Source organism: Euprymna scolopes, chromosome 3 (genome assembly GCF_053919585.1).
Source record: "Euprymna scolopes isolate OS-2025 chromosome 3, ASM5391958v1, whole genome shotgun sequence".
In the NCBI taxonomy this organism is placed as follows: Eukaryota; Metazoa; Mollusca; class Cephalopoda; order Sepiida; family Sepiolidae; genus Euprymna; species Euprymna scolopes.
This window is the reverse complement of record NC_136484.1, coordinates 81,779,450-81,801,835: the sequence shown is the minus strand read 5'-3', so window position 1 is coordinate 81,801,835 and position 22,386 is coordinate 81,779,450. Positions and strand designations below refer to the sequence as shown.

General features: G+C 32.5%; 1 protein-coding gene across 2 annotated transcripts in view; it reads right to left on the bottom strand.

Moving 5' to 3' along the window:
• Positions 1–1,386: 1,386 nt before the first annotated feature.
• Positions 1,387–22,386, bottom strand: part of LOC145256523 (inositol hexakisphosphate kinase 1-like) — a 246,645-nt gene continuing 225,645 nt past the window's right edge. For both annotated transcript variants that reach the window (XM_080115548.1, XM_080115537.1), the window contains 3 exons: positions 17,519–17,742; positions 2,931–3,106; positions 1,387–2,281 (listed from right to left, as the gene is read on the bottom strand). In XM_080115548.1, coding sequence (XP_079971674.1) covers positions 1,724–2,281; positions 2,931–3,106; positions 17,519–17,742 — 958 coding nt within the window. In that variant the 3' untranslated portion in view covers positions 1,387–1,723. The remainder of the gene's footprint in view (positions 2,282–2,930; positions 3,107–17,518; positions 17,743–22,386) is intronic.

Sequence of the window (22,386 nt, the reverse complement as noted above, 5' to 3'; positions counted from 1 at the left end):
TCATAAAAGCATTTACAACATTTTCAAAAGAGCAAATAATAAATTTATGAATTATCAACATGATAGTTGCTATATAGGCACATAACAAAAAATTAACAGAATGTGTTCATGTAGTTAAGTCTTTTGCATGACAATATATTTTCCTGAATTTGTCATTAAATTTTTGGTTCAAATAAAGATAAAAACAAAATGAATGTGTTCATATAAACATCTTCATTTTATTTTTATTTGATTATTTTCATGTGAAATGTTTTACTTGAAACTAAAATTATTTATCGGATAGAAAATTCTGATGGCATCAACATTTATTAATAAACTAAAACTTGTCCACATTTTTATAAAGGAATGGATCTGAAACGCAGCATATAGTGACAGGAAATGTTGATCTTAGAATACTTTTAAAGCAATTCATTGCATAAAATTAAACAGTTATGTTCTTTTGGAAAAAGTGTTTAATTACAAGCATGACTGTTTCTCTATATTAACACAAGGCTAATTTCAAAATGTTTTTGTTTTACAGTTCTTTACATGCTGATTGGAGATATTTTTTAATAATTATTCTAAGCTGGTGATGATTCTAAGTTAGAGGGGGAGAGAATAAATTTGCAGAAAAATAAAATGAAAATTTTGGAAGAGTCCAAAATTTTGTACAAATATTTTGTTTGTATTCTTTCATACCAAAAAATTATCATTCGGTGAAGTATGGAGATATTGAGAATATCATTTAACCAGTATAAATACATGGTGATATTTTATGACATTAAACACATATTTTGTCAAAATAATAATTGAATATAATGGTTCTATGCAATAAGTTGTTTTAATATAATGCTCAGTGGCAGAAAATGATATTTTGTAAAATAGATGTCAGGAAGTATAAAAGTCACTAAAATGTCAAAGAAAGCAGCCACATTTGAGTAAAAAAACTTTAACAATTTTACAACTTTTTATGATTTTAATCATAAAAAGTTGTAAAATTGTTAAATAATTATAAATAATATATAAAGAATCAAAAGAACTACTAGAATGTAACTTGCCAATAAAAAATGCTGGTTGAAAGAATTTAAGGACATCTTTTTTGTAGATCATTTTGCCGTATTTAGCAAATTTATTTCATAAAATAGATATTAAAATTTATTTCATAAAATAGATATTAAAAGTGATTCATTGCTAATTTCATTTCTTACATTTTAAATGAACAATGAAAAAGATAAAATTATTGGCCTATAGTGTCACGTATGAAACCGAGAAATAATATGTGCGTCAGACAGAAATTTGTATTTTATTTTGCTGGTTGAAAGCAGATGAAAAACTCATTGTTCAGAAGAGGACTCAAAAATGAAAATGTTATTAAAAGGCTACCGAGAAACCCAACAAATAATAATAAAAGACTTATACAAGAAACATAACTTTCCATTTAATAAAATATTACAAAATTTTAATAATAGATAATAAGGACAAATATTTTTTTTTCTCAACATCTTTTTTTGACATTATTCTGCTAATATATTCATGGTTCCATTATAAATAGTAGCTTTTCAACAGAAACGTACTCATTTATATTGTTATCATTGAAGATGAAGTGTTTTGATTTTTTTTATTCTGAAATAAATTCCATATCTGTTTGTTGTTTTTTTTTGCATTTTAAAACATTTTTTTTTTTTTTTTACTTTTCAACTTTCAAAAATCAACTTGTATAAAATATCAAATGCTTGTGAGCAAATCAGCAGCTTTGATATTGTGGATGGTTTGGTGAATAGCGTTCTAACACTTCTTTGAAAGATAAAATAAGATTCTGCAGTCCAAATAAATATCCTTTGTCAGGGCCATAATGTATTACTTTATCTTCACAGAATCCTTGGTGTGTGGAATGTGCAAAATCTATCATACGGACCTCCACCTCAGGCCAAGGCTTGTCCCATGTGTGTTGCAAGCTGTAAGTACATTTGTCTGATGATTCATTGTCCAGCCTGGGAGAACAATGATGGTGATGTCTATTACTACTTTTACTACTACTACTACTACTACTGTCACTATCACTTTCTACAGTAGCATCATACATAACCAGTAGTGAACTAGTATAAAAACGGAATGTATCTTGTTTTTCAACAATTGCATAAAGTTGTTGCAGGCGCCAAATTATTGGTTTGATTAGCTCCAATCTTGCTTCTATACCATTATGCAAGAATTTGTATAATGTTTCTTTGAAACCTTCAATCGTAAGCGTTCGTCCATGGTATTTGTTTTGGTATACATACTGCCCTTTGTCTATATGGTACACCTGTAAATAATAAAATAAAGAGAAAACTATTTTAATTACATATCTCTTAATCAGTTTAGTTTTCATAGTTATAATCCATCCTGCAATCAGAATTTAAATAATACAAATTATTTTTTCTAAACATATATTGTGAATTTTTGTTTAAACTTATACAATGATGAAGTATAAAAGAACAAAAAATGCACAAAAGCCGCAGCTATATTAAAAAATTATCAGCAATGTTTTGTTGCATGTAACATGTCATCTTAATTCTTAATCCCAATTATCTTAATTTATAAAAAAAACTTTCATTTTTGTTATGTAAAATTAAAAAGAAAAATTATATAAATTTTATGCATTTCTTATTAGGTATTGGCAAAAAGGTATGGATAAAATTGATAAACACTAAGATCAAATTCTCGATTTGGCCTGTAATTTAAAAAACTAGAATAAAATGATTAAATAAAATAATTGCTGCTTCATTTGATAAAATACAAAAATTCCATCTTTACTAAGCAGTTTCTGATTAAAATAAAAGCAATGGTAAATAAAACAAAAATGATCCTTTCCAAGCTATCTATTCCTCCATTTGACTGCAAGGTTCCACTTTTGCCAAAAATTTCTATGAACACATTTAAAACAGTTTTAATGAATCACATGTATAATTTACCTTCATACCACAAATACGAACACCAAGTGAACTTGATGTACTCTCTTTACAGCGGAGTATTTTCTTTTGCTTTTTTTCTTCAGAGTGATCATCTCCATGTTGTCTTGGGCCCATTTTCAAGTCAAGAACACAAGGATATCTGAATTTGGCAGCTACATTTTCTAAAAGAATAAATTCTGAGAAACAGCTAAGGAACCATTTAGCAGAATTTGTTTCCATAATAATGAAGACATTTTAAAACTTCAAAACTTTATTAAAATCTTATACTATCCAAAAATATTCGAAAATAAGCATTTAAAAATTTTCTTCATAAATCTCTATATATAAAACTAATAATTGTCATATTTTGCCTTTCTGATCGAATATAAATCAATCCAGTCATTAAATGAAAGTATTATCACTTAATTATTTGGGACATGTTAGATTCTCAAACAAATAATTAGCAATTTCTAACAGGCTTTTTGTAACAATTTGATAATGCAATATTTCTTTTTAATAAAAAAAAATTTTTTTAGAAGTGAAAATCATATATTTAAGAACAAAAAAGAAAAAAAATCATATATTTAAGAACAAAAAAGAAAAAAAATCATATATTTAAGAACAAAAAAGAAAAAAAAATCATATATTTAAGAACAAAAAAGAAAAAAAATCATATATTTAAGAACAAAAAAGAAAAAAAATCATATATTTAAGAACAAAAAAGAAAAAAAATCATATATTTAAGAATAAAAAAGAGGAAAAAATCACATTTTTAAGAACAAAAACTTTTTCTAAAAGATTAGTTTCAGTTTGTTCAATTTATACCAACCAAAAAGACTTCAGTTTTATCCGACAAATCATAATCAAATGAATTATAAAAAAAAAAAAATCTTGCTATAATTGTGACGGGCATACACAGAAATGCTCAAGAATTGTGTGTCAGTGTCTTAGTCGAGTCTACCTATGGCATAAATGAGATCATGGAAGGGCCAGATGACGCCAAAGTCATTTAGAAAGTAACTGCCAAGTGTGCTCTGGTAGTGTATCCGATCATATTGTTTGCATCGTGTTGGGTCATGTCAACGGAGTTGTTCAGGATCGTGTTTAGTCGTGTACATGGAATTGTTTGAAACTGTGTCAAGTCGTGTCGACTGAATTGTTCAGGACCATGCCGGGTCATGTCGACAGAAGTGTTTGATAGTTTAGAGTCATAGCAATAGTATTGTTCATTTTAAGCCATATAGACAGAAGCGTTCAGGTTATATTTGTTGTTCTGCTGACTGCCGCATGCAATAACAATGTTTTTTTTTTTTTGTTGTTCTGTCTCCCTTTCCTCGTGAAACTACAAGCTATTTTGCTGACTATAACATCTAACCCAAAGATTATACCAGTGTTTGATGGCAGTGATACCAGTGTTTGATGACAGTGACTCTAGACAATCAATAGTGGAATGGCTGGAGAAAGCTGAGCTGACATGTTAACTTATTGGGGTGATGCGTCTCCAGTGCGCCATCCTGATGCGCTTGTCAGGCGGCGCGTATGCTGTGTACCAGCAACCAAGTGAGTAAAAATGTGCAGATTTTGATTGTGTGACGAAAATGCTGTACATAATCTTTACCTCGGACCACTTTGCCAGATGTAGGCAGTTTGCAGCACATCATCAACAACCAGGTGAAATGGTAAATGTCTTTTTGGCAGAACTATGCATGCTTATGGAAGCCCATCAGATCAGTACTTGAAATGTGCATTCATTGTTAGATTACTTGAACATGTGGGAGAAATATCACCAGCATCTTCCAGATGGAGAACTTAGATCTGTCACACATGCTGGCACCATTTTAAAGAATTGTACTGGAGCTACAGAGCAGGCTGCAGTAGCTGCACAGTCAGCACAACACAAATCTAAGGAGATGGATGTTATTAATGTGATGGCTCCAATCATAGTACAAGTGATTATCTACTGGGTCTTGAGACAGAAGTGTTGGTGTCGAACCCTGAAGAATCATCGCATGTTACAGATGTCAACAGCGTGAGCACATTTCTTGATTTTGTTTGGGAAACTAGCAAGGGAGCAAGAATTCAGCACCAATCTCATCCCCCAAACTCTTGTAAATAGCGCTTTGCCAGCTGTGAGTGTTCATATCAATGAAATACAACATATAGCTGGAGTGGATGCATGCAGTCACTAGTCCACAAGTTATGTTGTAAAGAATTGACCCCAATGCTCACAACAGACGGAAGCACACTTAATGGCTGTGCAATTGGAGTGGTGTACGTTACCACTGGTGCAAAGCTTGGCATTACTATAGACAGGTTAGTTGTGGATGGAAACCTACTTGAATTTGTTATGTTGCTTGGGCTGGACAGAATCAAGCAGCTGGAAGGAGGAGGTAATATTTTCACAATTCAGATTCAAATTTTGCCGCCATCACCATTATCAAGCCAGATTTTAATTCAAAGTACGAAAAGAACACTTGGAAGTGGACCACATCCTAAAAATTGGCAGGTGACCAACCTCCAATTATGTTGAAAAACAGACTTGCAGAATATCTAGCCCCAAAACACAAGCAAGAAGAATATAATTGGAAACTGCAAATGTAGATCGATAAGGGCTGACTGTTGCCATATCCGAAGAATAAACTTAGTCACTGAATACCCCTCATGACTGTTTTGCAGAAAAAGAAACTGAAGGTTTGTCCCATTATGGATTATCAGGAGCTAAATGAGCACGTGGATGTTTGCTTGCAAAAATTAAGGGAATGGCGACAGCAAGGACCAAACTTGTACTAGACTTATGCCAAATCTATTTGCCAGTACATGTCGACAAATTTTTATTAAGAAATAGTAAGGTACTTGTTGTTTGAATCTATAGAAGGGATGATAAAATAAATAAATATAGCAATAAATAAAGGAGATAAAGGTAGAATCACTTCAAGAAAAATAAATCCTGAAAGAGACCTAACTACTGACATACAATCCTCTAACAAACAGGCTAACCAAGAAGATAAGCCCTTCAAGAGACCTATAGAGAAACTAGTTATGTAGCTAACTAGAAACCAGAGTTTTTATTGTGACACCATCACTCTCACACAATGGCTAAAGATAGCCATGTCCTCAAAAGGTAAAATGCCAGAGTGGTATTTCAGAAGATTCGGTGCCAAGAATGACCAAGAAATATATAATACAGGAAAGAGGGTCATAGACAATAAAAAAAAAAAAAAAAGACAGTGTCAAGAACGACCAGGAACAATATAATACAGTTGAGACAATATGAATAGGTTCAGGTAATAAAATGAAGAAAAAAAAAAATCAAACTTGTATGATCCAAGTAGTGCAGGCGAAATGGAATAGAATGCCATGCCATATAAAAGATGTACATCCAGCGTGCCAAAATGACTGCGCCATCCGTGGTGCTATACAAACAGCTACATGAAGAAAGTTCCTCAGAGAGTGATAAACCCAACAATCTAGGGCAGGAGCAGTTCAATGATAAAACAGACGAAAACTCACCTAAAGAAGTTCCCAAGACCATACCAGGCTTACTCCACATTGCTATTTGTGTAATCTCAATTTCAGGAAGGAGTATGACATGATGTGCAAAAGCACTCAAGAATAATGTGTTAGTCCAAGATTATGCCAGAGTTGTTTATGGAGTAACTGCCAGATTGCTCTGGTAGTGTGTTGGGTCGTATTGAAGGAATTGTTCACATCATGTTGATCAGTATCGACAGGATTGTTCAGGACCATGTCTGGTTGTGTCGATGAAATTGTTTGGGACCACGCCGGGTCGTGTTAAGAGAATTGTTTAGGACCATGCCAGGTTGTGTCGACGAAATTGTTCAAGATCGTGTCTGAAATTGTTTAGGACTGTGTCGGGTTGTATTGACAGTATTGTTCAAGTTGAACCTTGTAGACGAGTACGGGTTCTGTTTGTTGTTCAACTGACTTGGCAATTGTCGTAGTCGTATTGCAACGCATGATAATATTTTTTTTGGATTCCGTCTCATCTCTCTTCCCTCAGGAAGCTACGATAATTATACATAATCCCTACATCAGAAGATTGTGCACATCAAAGATCTAGAATATTTATTTTAGAGTCATTCTATAGCATAAAAGCTGATGTACAACACATAATTCTATATCTCAAAGCATCTGATATATTGCACATATCATTCTATACCACACATCATAATTGTATTGCAAACACAATTCTATACCACAAATCATATGAGGTAGCACATATAATTCTATATCACAAATCTTCTAATGTACCAAACATCATAATATTATACCACAAATAACTTTGTGATACTGTAGGTGCCCTCATCCTTAAGTTTTGGGAAGTAAAAGAAAAAAAGAGGAAGAGTATAAAGAAAGAGGAAATGGGTTTTGTCATGGCCACCGAGATATAGAAGGCCTGTTAACTGAAAAATGCCTGCAGGCGATGTAGGTAAGATTTGTCAAACTGTTACTGCCAACTATTACTGTTACTATATGGCAGCATTTTTAAAAAGAACATTAAAACATGTTAAAAAAGAAAAGAAAGGAACCTAATTCGATTAATAATGAAACAACTTTATTCAATATAAAATATAAATATTATCTATGTAAAATTACGTAATTTTAAACCAATATACAATCTAATACTGATACAACTGAATTATGAATTTAGGAAACAAACAATTCAACATAAAACACAAACAATCCTTGGCCTTCGGGACAAGATCAATGTGTAGTAGTATCTGTTCTGATGCTACAATTAACCTTTTCTGTCCTCGGCCAGTGGAAGAGAAATCTTTCATGACTAGGACAATTTTTATTTTTGTTCCTATCCAGAATGTCCCTTATTGGGGAGCTGGATTTTCCCCACAAGATTATATATTGAAATATTTAAATAACTAGTACTTTTAATACAGAAATTACATTAAAAGTTTTGGTTTTCTGTTCTTCTTTGTTCATTTTTTCCCCCAAGTTTTTCATCAAAATGTGTAGCATATTTTCATCAGTTACACGGTTAGGAATCTTATACTCCACTATAGTACCAGTGCAGAATACACGAATACAGAAATGAAGTTCTCATAACTACTAAAAGATAATCATACTATAATGTGAACAATCATACCATAATGTGAACATTGGTTAAAAACTAAGAAAATATAGTAAACATCTACGATATTAAATCAGGGTGGTTTTGGGACGGGACATTATTATTATTTCACTCGCAGTTGTATGACAGGCCATCATCAGCGATCGCTCACTGGTAGTAACCTGTGGTATTCGCTGGAGACCGAGTGACAACAAGTTTCTCCAGATTTCCAATGTTCTCCACCTCTTGACCGCTCGTGCAGATGATTACACACAACAGTTATTTGCTATTGATTTCTTGTTGGCATCGGCCATTGGTGTTTCCTGCGCTTTGGGTGACAAGGTGCCTCCCCAAGGTACCAGATTTGAACTACACGCTTCCAGTGGAGGTCTGGTTAGTACTCTCCCACCTCGAATTTTCATCATCCTTGACCCTTCACAACTAGTTGGTGTGGCGCCAGTTAATGACATCTACAGTTTTTGTTTTTTTTTGGCACTTCACGGGGAACGTGGACCCTGCGTAAACAGGTTTAAATTTAATGGCTGCTCCCCGAGGTTTTCTTTCACTTTCTTCATATATATATATATATATATATATATATATATATCTCATGCACTTTTTTTGTAATCGAGCATGTATTTTATTTTTTTATTTCTTTAATTAAATTTTTTTCATACTTTTATTTCATGCTTGTTTTTATTTTATTTTCATTTTGTTTTATTTTCATTTTGTTTTATTTTTATCATATTTTCAAGACTAATATTTTTATTTTTTGTTACATTTATTTTTTCATACATATTCAAATAATGCTTTTGGCCTTTTTTTTTTTGACTCAAATAGTACCTTCAAAAAAGTTTTGTGATTAAATAAACCAATGAAAACTTTTCAGGGAGCAACCATTAAATTAAAATCTGTTTATGCAGGGTACACAAATTAAAACAGAAAAACGAACGAACGTTACGTGAAAAATGGCTTAAATAATACAGGGTTCAATATTTAAATGTAAAAAAACCCGAAGCGTTGAGGACGTGCAGTTGGAAAATAGTAAAGTGTTTAAAAAAAAAACAGGTGCGCGTTTTTGATTGACGTGACAGCAATAGGTATTCAGCAGTTATTTTGTGCGGGACAGTTTTGAATAAATCGGTCTGTTTGTTTTTAAAAACCCGCTTCCTGTTTATTAGGAGGAGCGAAGACGAAGTCGACATTGACCAAACTGGCTCTGGGCCTGTGATTAGAGTCGAGGTTCGCTTTTTTTATACCGAAAAGCAAATGTAACGCATGCCGATGCGGGAAATGTGGAATAATTAAGGTTTGAAAGTGAATAAAATTAAATAGAGAGGCGAGCTCCGTGGATAATTCGTAGATATTACAATTTATAGATGATATCAAAAGTTTTTAAAAGTTGTGAAGCGAGCAAGCGCTTGTTTGAAAGAAGCCTTTCGTGGACATCGAGGAAAAGCGAACATACATACATACATGATGATTGCAACGTCTTGTCAGACGAGTGCCAAAGACATTTAAAATCCATGAGCCCAAATGCCTGAGGGAGTATCTATACAAATATGATGTTACAGAGTCTTAGCTTTGTACGACAGTTAAGTCTCTCTCTCGGTTCAAAATGTTGAGATCCAGCAACAAGCAAGAGCAAGATAGCCAGCAACAAATTAAACTGCAGACCAGCTTAATGCGGGTACTGGTCTTCCGCTTTATGGTTTTTTAAATCAGAGATTTGCTTCTCCTAGAAAGGTTGCCTTCACCACGGCTTAGGGAGCCCTCTCTATCCCAATACACATATACACACACACAAATATACACGGTGCTAGTTGGCCGTTGACCCAGAAAAAGAGTTCATTCGCCCTTTGAAAGGTCTTACATACATACATACATACATTTTCGCTTTTATATTTATAGGTTTTCAAATTAAATTAAATTTTTATGGTGTCTTTTTTTTTTTTTCATTAAATTGTTAGGTGAAAGTGCAGAATAGTTAGAAAGCCACCCCACTCCTGTTAAGAATGGCTTTCTAAATAACATTATTTCAGCACTGTGCGTACAAGATAAAAGATAATCTATATATATAAAAGCGAAAATGTATGTATGTATGTATGTTTGTGTATCTGCTAAAAACTTTTGACCAACGGAACAAAAATTCACAAACTTGGTCTCATATGAAAGCTCACCCTCCGGATGGCAAATATCGAAAAATTGGCCTTAAAGGACCATCAGAAGTGCGTCAACTGATCGATTTTCTGCGGGATGGGGGGGAAAAGTGACATTTTAATGTTAAACATTACATATTTTTAAATCAATTTATAACTGCCCCAAAAAATATGGGTGCCAACTCTTCTACATAAAGTGTACACGGGGCTGTTTATTTTGGGTCAACTTGTATTTAAAACCTGCTGAGTCATGTCACATGATCTTGACGTCAGCAAGCTGTAATGGCAGTCTGAATTTAAAAACATTGTTGTTATCAGTAAAAATATTTTTAACCCTCACACAAGCTAAACTATGAACTTCTACACCATGACAACGTTACCAAATTTATTAGCACGTTAAAAATAGTTAGATACGATAGTTAAACGAAAAATAACAAGCCAAAAATGTGAAGTAAAAAAAAAAAATATGCTTACAAAAAATATTAACGATCAAAGTTTTTACAAAAAAAAAAACAGCCAGACGCCATTTTCTTTTTTAGTAACACTCTTTAGAGTAAGGAACACGAAGTGAGAGAGACGCAAACAGAGAGAGAGAGACGCAAACAGAGAGAGAGAGAGAGACGCAAACAGAGAGAGAGAGAGACGCAAACACAGAGAGAGAGAGAGAGAGAAATGTTAACTTTTTCACCTCGAAATCGACAATTTTCGACAGGGGGTGGGGTCAACAACATGTGTCAGATGACGTCATGACGTCGTGACCTGATTTACTTTAAATAGTTGAAAAACAAAAACCGTCCTCTCATAACAAAGTGCTTCAGGTTACGACGTCGTATGATGCATGCGTAGAAGCGACTTTGTTATGAGAGGACGGTTTAAAGATTAAAAAAATGAGCTAATTTTGTGTACGTCGTGTTAGGTCAGTTGGTTAGAGCGCTGGGTCATTATCTAAAGGTTTTGGGTTCGAATCGTGGTGTGAGATGTCTTTTTTTTTTTTCGTTTTTTTTTAATTTTAATATTGAAGCAGGGTTATTTAAGCCATTTTTCACGTAACGTTCGTTTTTATGTTTTTTTTTTTACTTCGCTTATTCTAAGGTTTTCATTAACATCTCCCACCCCTGACCGATCACACACCCAAAAACACCCGGGCAACGCCGGGTACCCACCAATTTTTTTAATTTTAATATTGAAACAGGCTTATTTAAGCCATTTTTCACATGTTTTTCTTTTGTTTTTTATTTTTCAGATTTTTTAAAGTTTTAACGTTCGTTTTTCTGTTTTCTTTTTTGTTTTTCCGATTTTTACATTTACCATCGTTCGTTTGCCTTACATTAGTTTTTTTTGTGGTTTTTTAATTTTTATTTAATATTTTAAAATATTTACTTCACTTATTCTTACGTTTTGATTAATCTTTTTCGTATAAAAAAACAGACTCGCGTTAAATAAAACACTGTCCCTGCACTCAAAGTTCACGTCAATAACTCGTCAAAAATGGGCACCTGTTTTTTTTTCACACTTTACTATTTTCCAACTGCGCATCAAGGCTTCATTTTTTTTTTATCAACCAACTTTTTCTTTTTATTTACCCAAAACCACACACACTTCCAAACATCCGGGCAACGCCGGGTACCCCTCGCTAGTAATAATATAAATGGAGAATTATTCTCCCAAAGAGAAAAAACAAAAAAACATAATTACAACAGCTACAATATAAGGCAATGGAAAACATTTTCTATGGCCACATGGTTGAACACCGGAAACTTTAGGCACCTTTGTGCCTTTACCTACATGTTGACCTGGTAAGGACGTCATGCTGTCATGTCCACTGGCCTGCTCTCTCGATAGTCATGGTTTTATTCACTTAGGAAAGTTGAGGTGGCTCGATTATTAAAATGACAAGATGGGGCAGTTATTAAATAACAAAGGACTGAACAATAGGATTAGCAAGTGATTTTAGGAAGTCAGTTAATGACAGAGTTTAGTTGATAACAGACACAGTGGATGCCAGTTGGGAGTTGAGAACAATTGAACACAGATCATGGCTCGTAAGAGATGGAGAAATGAATTGATCAACTGGCGGACAGACACAGCCTCAACAGAACGTACATGCACTAAAAGTCTAATCAACCGTGAAGTGTCAGAGTTTGTGTTTTCTTGTTTGATTTTATTTTTATACTTGTGAACCTGTGCATGCCACACTCAACAGCTGCCAATGTAGAAGATGACGACATTGCCAAAAGAGAAGATGAAAGAGAAAACCATGAAAATAATATTGGAGTCGGTGAGTTACCAAGCGAAGGGGGGGGGGGAAGACGTGCAATTACAATTGGTGCTTGTGATCTAAAATTTGACCTGGTAAAACCAAATGAGAGAAAAGGAAATAGATTCAAAAATGTTCAATGTACTATTGTCTGACCAATTGTGACCCTTACAACCAGAGAAAAAATATAGACTAAAAGAAAGATTGCACGAAGTTGCTGGAGGAAACAAGAAGTGAAAAAAAGTTATTGAAAACAAATGAAAGAAAAAAATAGACAAAAAACAAAGATAAAAGGAACAAACTATGGTCTCTCACAAGCAGACGCGGAATAAAAAGCTAAACAAAGGACACAGAGAAAAGAAAAAAAAAACGAATGCGACGGTAAGTGAGGGCTTTTTTCTTTTAAGCTTTGTTAAAAAATTTAACTTATTCAAACATTTTTTCTCATTTTAGTAATTTTTTTTGTGCTTCATAAAAGTATTGACGTGCGATTCACTGAAAGAGAGAGACAGAGAGGAAGTGATGAGGAGAGCACAACCCACTTGGAGAAAGGAAAAGTGAGAGATCGCTTTGCAAAAAATTATAGAATCTCATTCAAACAATTGTTGAAATGTTTTTTTTTTCAAGGCCAATGTGACTGAGATGAAACTTAAAATGTATATATATTTTTTTTTTTTTATTTTACCGTAAATAATCTGAATACTGTGAGCAATTTCATAGAAATTTTATTTTATTAAAAAATAATTGTTATAGAAAAAAACAAGGATGATAAGCAATCAACAAGAGTTAGAATTAGATTTCTTTCTAATTTAAATTTACTTTATGTTGTGGATATTAGCAAGTTTTTCTTGCTGTCCATGGTGCATTTATGTGAAAGGAGGATGATCTCTTTGTGTTAGGAATGCAGGTTGCTGAGTTGAACACTCAGTGCTGTCATAAATAGGATTTTTGATGGACCTTTAATGTAGAAAACAAACAGGTGAAAATTAATTTAAGAAATTTTGAAATCAGATTAATTTATTTTTAAAGGGTTCAAAAGCGATGGAGATAGGATTTCCCAGCAATTCACATTGAAAAGTGTATTTAAACTCATGTAGGTTTTTTCCATTGTAAACTGTGAGCAGATGCACCCACTTCCAATGCACGGATTGCGTTCTCTTGGTGTCCGATTGGGATCAGGGAACGGAGCAGTGCACAATTTTGTACTTTTTGCCTCAGTTAGAAATTACTGAGAATTTCAATTTTTTGTCCATATAGAGATCTTCCATACTTGCAGTGGCACAGTGTTCACTCATCTTACCAGCCCCCAGCATTTAACAAACTTTGTTAGGAGCAGGATAGGTTTTATGAGGAGAAGTACTGTGTGATTTGTTAAAGAATTTCATGAAGTTGCCCACTGTGGCAGAAATATGGATGGGTTGTGCATCACATTAGGAGATGGGGGTAGTAGTTAAGAAAAGTATTTTTAAGTCATGGTGATTTGACTTGGCCAGAAAATTTAACAGAAAACAAGACATGAATTCTTGAAGGCTGAAGGAAAAGAAGCATCTGGGAATTTAAATATTAGATAAGGATACAACATAATAAAACCCTGTAGATGGGGACTGTGTCCTCCACCTGGCACCAGATGTGCGATCAGTTCTATGACCAAATGGTAGATGGAGAATGACTGAGAACAATGTGTTTAGAAATAGAAAGTAGAGATGCATGATGTACATCCAGAATGAATAGAAGACTGAGGGGGGGGGGTTATATTGGGAGATTGTGTGATTGGTACAGATTAAGATGGACTCGGTGATTGCTCTGGGTAAGTAAGAAACTTTTTTTTATTACAGATTAGCCTGGGTTCCCAGCGTTGCCTGGGTGTTCGGAGGTGTGTGTTGAGTAAAAAAAAAAAAAAAAGTAGTAATAGGCAGGCTCGAACCGCAAAGAAGGAAAAGAATTTGAGGAAAAAAAAAGTGACATCCTAACCGCTACGTCCATTGCCAAACCGGAAGTGGCAAAGGTTTCATTAAGGCTAATCAATCAAAAAGGATGTGGTATGTAAGATGATTTCATATAATAGTGTGTGCAGTATATAAAATCATTTGTAATATAGGATGTGAAGTGTGGTACATAAGATGTGTGCGGTATATAAGATGATTTGTGGTATAGCACAATTGATGGTGTGTTTCATACATAAGAAAATTCATGTTATAGAATGATGGTGTGTATGATACATAAGATGATTTGTAATTTGGAATGATGTGTATTACAGAAGATAATTTGTATATAGAATGATTCTGCGTATGGTACATAAAATGATTGGTGGTATATCATTATTAGGGCTATGAGCATATTCTTTTCAATGGTTTTGACTCGCAAGTGTTTATCTGTTGATATCTTATATGCTTTTATAAAGACTGATGTGGTCCTCGGTTGATTAACTGTGTCAGATATATACTCAAAAATCATGCTGTTGTCATAGCCCTAATCATTATATATCACAAATAATCTTATGTACCTCACACGATAATTCTATACAACAAATAATCTTGTGTACCATACACATAATCATTCTAAAACACATCTTTTATATCACAAATCATCTTATGTACTCCATACATCATCATTCTTTACAACAAATCATCTTATGTATCAAACATTCTATACCACAAATCATCTTATGAATCACACATCATCCTATACCACAAATCATCTTATGAATCACACATCATCCTATACCAGAAAGAATCTTATGCATCACACACCATCATTTTATACAATAAATCTTTTGATCTACAGTATTATTCTATACCACAAATCATCTATTGTACAATACCATCATTCTATACAACAAATAATCTCATCATCATACTTTTCCACAAATAATCTCATGTATCACACATTATCATACTATGCCACAAATCTTTTGTACAACACAATCAATCTACACCACACATCATCTCATGTACCACACATAATTCTATACCACACATCATCTCATGTACCACACATAATTCTATACCACACATCATCTCATGTACCACACATAATTCTATACCACACATAATTCTGTACCACACATCATCTCATGTACCACACATAATTCTATACCACACATCATCTCATGTACCACACATAATTCTATACCACACATAATTCTATACCACACATCATCTCATGTACCACACATAATTCTATACCACACATCATCTCATGTACCACACATAATTCTATACCACACATCATCTCATGTACTACACATAATTCTATACCACACATCATCTCATGTACCACACATAATTCTATACCACAAATCATCTCATGTATAACATGATCATTCTATATCATAAATAATCTTTTGTAATAACTATTATTCTATGCCACAAATCATGTCATGTATCACACATCAGACTACACTACAAATCTTTTGTACCGCACCATCATTCTATACCACAAATCATCTCACGTATCACAATCATCATTTTCTACCACAAATCACTTGCACCGCACCATCATTCTATACCACAATCATTTCATTATCACATATTATTCTATACCAAAAATCACCTTCTATACCACACTATCATTATATACCACAAATTATCTCATATCACACATCATTCTGTACTATAAATCATCTTATGTATCAAACATCATCATTCTATACCACAAATCATCTCATGTATCACACACTATTATACACATCATCATTCTATAAACCAAATCATCTTTTGTACCACACTATCATTCTATACCGCAAGTCCTGGGCACATCAGCCTGAAAGAACAATTGGAAATGACTTGTATACCATACATTACGACCATGTAATCCCTACAGCCACCTACCTTGAAAATGCTGCTGTGAAACCTGACATAGTTATATAGAATAAGTCAGAAAGAGTTGCAACCTTGATTGAAGTGAGTGTTCCTAATAATGGAGGTCTGAACAGAGCTGAAAGAGAGAAACAGACCAAATACCAAGGTCTCATGTATGATATGAAAAGAAACTGGAACCTAAAGGGGATATCAATCATACCAGTTATCATAGGTGCCACAGGACTTATGAAAAAGAACCTGAAGTCCTACCTAACTAATATTCCTGGAGAACCAAGTGCAAAAGAGATCCAGACAATTGCACTTAAGGGAACCGCGAGGATACTAAAAGAGCTCTCGGTTGGTTTCAATAAAAAGTGGGGCAATGTTGGCAGCTGGTTTGGCTGCCCCATACCCAGCATTACAATCTTCAAAGGAAGAAAAAATAAAAACAAAAAAAAAAATGTTTTGTACCACAATATAAGCTGTATCACGCATGCTATACCACAAATCATTTTATGTACAACACTATCATTCTATACCACAAATCTTATATACAAATCATCATCATTCTTTACCACAAATCATCTCATGTACGACACTTTATTCTATACCACAAATCTTCTCATGTATGTATCATCATCTGATATACCTAATCTATCATAATTCTATACTTCAAATTATCTTTTGTACCACACATATCCTCATTCTATACCGCAAATCCTCTCATGTACAATACTCATAATTCTCATCACAAATAATCTGATGTACAACATACATCATAATGTTATGCCACAAATAATTTTGTGTACAACAGATATCTTTATCACATAAGCTGATGCACCATACAAATAATATAATTCTATTCCACAAATTAGCTGATGTACTCATACATTTATCATAATTTATACAAATGTACAAGAGAAACAAATATTTCTTCTAAATTTTTCAAGAAAATAAACTATGGAGTTATAGAGTTTCAAATTAAAAGATCTGCTTGTTTTGAGATCTTTCTTTTTCAAAATATTTTTTTAATTCCACAAAGAAAAGAAATTCAGTTTTACTTTCACAAAATTGATTGTAATATTTAGTTATTTGAAATACATTATCTTCAATTTTAGTTTTTTAAGGATTCTGTTTGCCCATTTTATAATTAACACTTAAAAATATTCAAAGCCTCAGCAATAAAATCAAATAACATATTTGCATACAGTAAATCACAACTATAATTTTGTATTATGCTTTCCTTTCTGAAATGCAAATTTCAAAATAATGACAATCTTTTGGTTTACATATTAATCAAAGGATACTATAGCAATCTGAATGTCCCATCGTTTGTAGTTTGTGCAATTGTAATTTATGGCATCGTACAATCCATGGTGAGTGTATATTTTCCTGGTATCTTAAACCACATTCATAATCTTCGTCATCATAGTCATCATCATCATCCGTATGCACAATCTTTTTACTATCACTGTGCAATGTATTGCGACGTGGAGGTAAATCTAAACTTGAACTTCTTAATAGATGAATACTGCAAAAAAAAAAAAAAAAAAAATTATACATATATATATATATATATATATATATATAGATCAAAACAGACATACATATGTATAACATGATATGAAACCTTACGGTTTAATAGCTTTCATATTATAATATCTGCAATCATCATTGGATTGTGAACAAACCGCATATTATTGAAAGAAATGAGGACCTATACATATGCATGAATGTAATTTTTCTAAGACAGTAAATTATTAGCTGCCCTGTTCTTGAAAGTTAATGAAAAGAGAAAATAGACTGATATAAAAAGAAAGTGATTTCTTTTTCCGAGAATTTCTTAAATACAGTCGGTTTAGAAGATGAAAGAAAGAGAAAGGAAAGAGGGTGACAGTTTACAGTTCAGAAAAACAAAGATGAAAGAAATCACTTTTTTTTTTAATCATAGTTAATTGTTAACTAATGATTCAACGCGAATATATGTAAGTGTTGTCGAGAGAGAGAAATAAATAAGGAATTTCACAAAGTTCCTAACCATTTAGGGAGCACTGTGGGTTGGTGGGTGTCATATATTGGCAGAGAGAAACAGTTGAGAAATATTAAATGGAAACCTATGAGATAAGTGCAATGCAGTACTTTGCATGGAAAATCAAGGTGAATTAATAGGATTGACATAGGAAGTGCAATGGAAAAAGCAGTAGCAAAGCAATGGATAGTGCAGTATGCACTATCCATAGAAGTCAAAGATTGACTGGTCAAGAATTGGACAGAACACAAAGTGTCATCATGAGATACTAAGGAAAGATGCATCTGGGAGTGCAAATATTAAAGAGTTGTAACACAGTGAAAATCCTGTGGGTGGGAGCTGTGTTCTGCACCTAGCTCGGAATATCTGCGATCCATTGGTGGATGGAAAATTGCTGAGAACAACGCATGAAAGATAGAGAAATTAAATAATAAATGTGAAGAGAAAATAAAATAAGGATGGAGAGAGGTATATAAATTATACCAATCATTAGAGAAAGAAATCTATGGTACTGATAGTATTTTGATTGTTTTGTAAAAGAAAATAAAAAAAAGAGAGACTGTTGCCAAGATAAATTAAGGATAAATAAATAAATGTGAAAAGAAAATTAAATAAGGATGGAGAGAGGTACAGGATTGATAGCGAGCCTTGGAAAATGTGAAACCGATGGTACTAATAACATTGTCTGTCGCTAAAATAATTTAAAAATAAATAAGGACAAACGGAGATATATAATTTATATCAATCTTTTGGGAAAAGTAGCAATACACATGGCCAATAAAACTAGCAATACACATGAAAAAATTGAAATAGCTTGAAATATTTCAATATTGGTATGCATAGAAAGAGCTTGATGAGCTAAGAAAGAATCTTCTTAAATTTTTTAAATCTGATTAAAATTAAGGAAGTTATGGCTATTTTTGTCTCTTTAAGACCATATGCGTTTCGTCACATTTTTTACACTACTTTTTCAGTAAAAATGTCATATCTTTGTTAAAACACAAGACTAAGAAATGAAATTTACCATATAAGTGTATTTTTGTACAAGGAATCAGAATATGCAACTGAAAATCTCCCAAAGTTTATGGTTTCCAAATAATCTGCAGTAAATGTGCATAAATATGCAGCAATTCCTTAAAAATGCCATGTATCCATAAACAGAAAAGAAGTTGGAGAACTCAAAGTTGAATTGTAATGTGCTTTATGTACAAAAAACTTAAATCTAAACATAAGATCATTTAAAAATGAATATATTGCAATATTTCTTTGGTATTATTGTAGATTAACACCTTCTGTTTAACCCCACTCAACTCCTTCTGACCACCCCTCCAAAATGTGATTCTACCTTTTTAGGAAATTATGTATAAAATGCCATGAAAAACTTTAATGAAAGATAAACAAATTATTTTAGAATTGAATGTAAAATAATTTCCTATTACAGGTCATTCTAGCATTTTAGGGCAGTTAACTGTTTTTTTGTTTTTTTTTCTATGGGAAAATATGCATGCTTTTTTTTTTAAGATGATTATGTGTAGTTTTAAGAGGGTTTCTATGCAATGAGAATATGGGGAGGGTTGCCATTCGGACTTTGAATTAATTGTAGGGCTAAGGAAAATTATGTGTGAACATACTGAAAGCTTGACAGAGACAAAGCTAACAAAAACAATATTAGAGGGGGGAGCGGTTAGTTTCACAAAAATTTAATGTAAAATAATTCATCATTTCCTGGTCATTCTAGCATTTTAGGACAGTTAACCAATTTATTTTTATGTGTATTTTTCTTTAAGGAAGGATCTATTTTTTGTTTGTTTTAGATGCTTGTATGTGGCTTACAGAGGTATTTTGTTGGGGGGGGGGCTTGCCACTCGAACTTAGTGTTATTGTTAGGGTTAAAGAGTGTTTTAGGAGGAGACTTGCCACACATAATTTGTATTTGAGGTGAAGTTAAGACAGCTTTTTTTCAAAGAGAGCGTTCAAAAATTTGTTGATTTCTATTTTCGAGGTTGAAGGTGTTAATTCCATAGACCGTTTATACTACGAGCAGGTTGTAAAAATATCTTTCGCTTAATAAGTAGAAAAAAAAAATAACAAAATAAAAAGCTTCCTAATTGTAGTTTGATGTGTTTTCTAACTGCTTTTAAAATTTCAAGAATATTGATATAGATTTTGAAGGTTTGTATTACTATACACATAGATTCGAAAAAGTTGTCAAAAAAACAAATATATAACAAATAAATGTTATCAAAAGCAAGTTACTTTTCTACCTAACTGGATAATTTTTTAGTGTTTTTATTTAATGTAACATGTTTATTCAGCTTGAAAACAGTGTTCACCGATGTTTTGGAAAATTTAAAATGGCGCCCGACTCTCTTGAAACGATAAGTTTGGGGAAAAGAGTTAAAAATAAAAAAGACAAAATACTGCTAGAAACTCGCTCAATATATGTTACCGTGACGTAGGCTGACATATATTCGGTGAGTTTTTAACAGTATTTTGTATAGTTCATTTTATTTTTAACTTCTTTTCTCAAACTTACCGTGTCAAAGAGAGTCGGGCCGGGCGCCATTTTTAATTTTCCAATACATCGGTAAACACTGTATGTTTTTCGAGCTGAATAAACATGTTACATTGAATAAAAACACAAAAAATATATCCAGTTTGGTAGAAAAGTAACTTATCTTGCCTTTGATAACATTTATTTGTTATATATTTGTTTTTTGACAACTTTTTCGAATATGTATAAACGAGATTTTCATACTTATTTTGATTTTGAAAAAGAAAAACATTTGTGGCTGTTCGCAGTAAAACATTGTTTTAATTCGTTGTTCAAAACTAATTTAAAGAATAAAAGTGCATGCAAGCTATACTTCTACAAAAGTTTATTTTGTTTTTTTAACCATGTTTTTAAATTTGACGAGAAATGTGAGAAATTGCAACAGATTCATAATGCCGAATTGGTTGGGATTGTTATTATACATTCTGAAAACCGAATAGTTCTAAACTAAAGTTATTCTGATAACAAAATAGCTCTCATTAAACATATAAGAACATTTATATTCATATTTTCATGTTTTTCTTAATTCGTTCTTGAATAAAAATTGCTGTGCTATGGCTGATTATACAGGCTGGAGCTGCTGCTGCTGCTTCTAGTAATACTAACTTCATTTGACCAAATTCGAGAAATAGAAACAATTTTTTTTTCGGGTAGGTCCTTTTAAATTATCAATTACCGCGGTCCTACTCAACATAAAATAATACTTTTAATTGATAAAGATAGTAAAAAGATTGATTTACTTACTACTGGGTGTCCGAAGAATTTTTTTTTCAAAATGTTCAATACTCGTCATATTAAAGTCTTATTTTTAACATGACAAAAAAAGAAATGGTCAAAAATATTTCGGACACTTGACAGTATTAAGATTAACACCTCTTCTGATTGGTTTCCAAATTTCATGACGAAATTCTTCATACAATCACGGTACGGACCTTTAGAAAACAGGGGGGGGTCATTACAAAACCTTACCGAAAACGCCATTTTATGACGTTCACATTTTTATCACTTTATTTGCTTAAAACTCTTAAAATATATAATGTACATTCATATTTATTAATTCATTTGAAAGTATATTCATTTCCGAACAAAACAGTAGTAATTTGAAGACTTGAAGTGCTTTGGTTTAAAAAATATGGCTATTTTAGTAGAACTACCTTGAAATCTGTGATTATCCAAAGCGTTTTTTCGTCCGTGTGTATTACTAATAAAACGCTTTGGATAATCACAGATTTCAATAATATAATAGTTATATTTTAAAAAACCAAAGCACCTTAAGTCTTCAAAATACCATCGTTTTGTTCAGAAATGAATATACTTTCAAATAAATTAGTAAATAATAACATACATTATATATTTTTAGAGTTTTAAGCAAATAAAGTGATAAAAATGTGAACATCATAAAACAGCATTTTCGGTAAGATTGTGTAACGACCCCCCCCCCTATTTGTAAACACTCTGTTAAGAATTTTTTAATGAAATTTGGAAATTAGCTAAAAGAGATGTCATTTTAAATAATTTCAAATGAACTTTCAAAATGATGTGTATGTTCACATTCAAAATGACATGTATGGAAAATTTTGAAAAAATTTTCT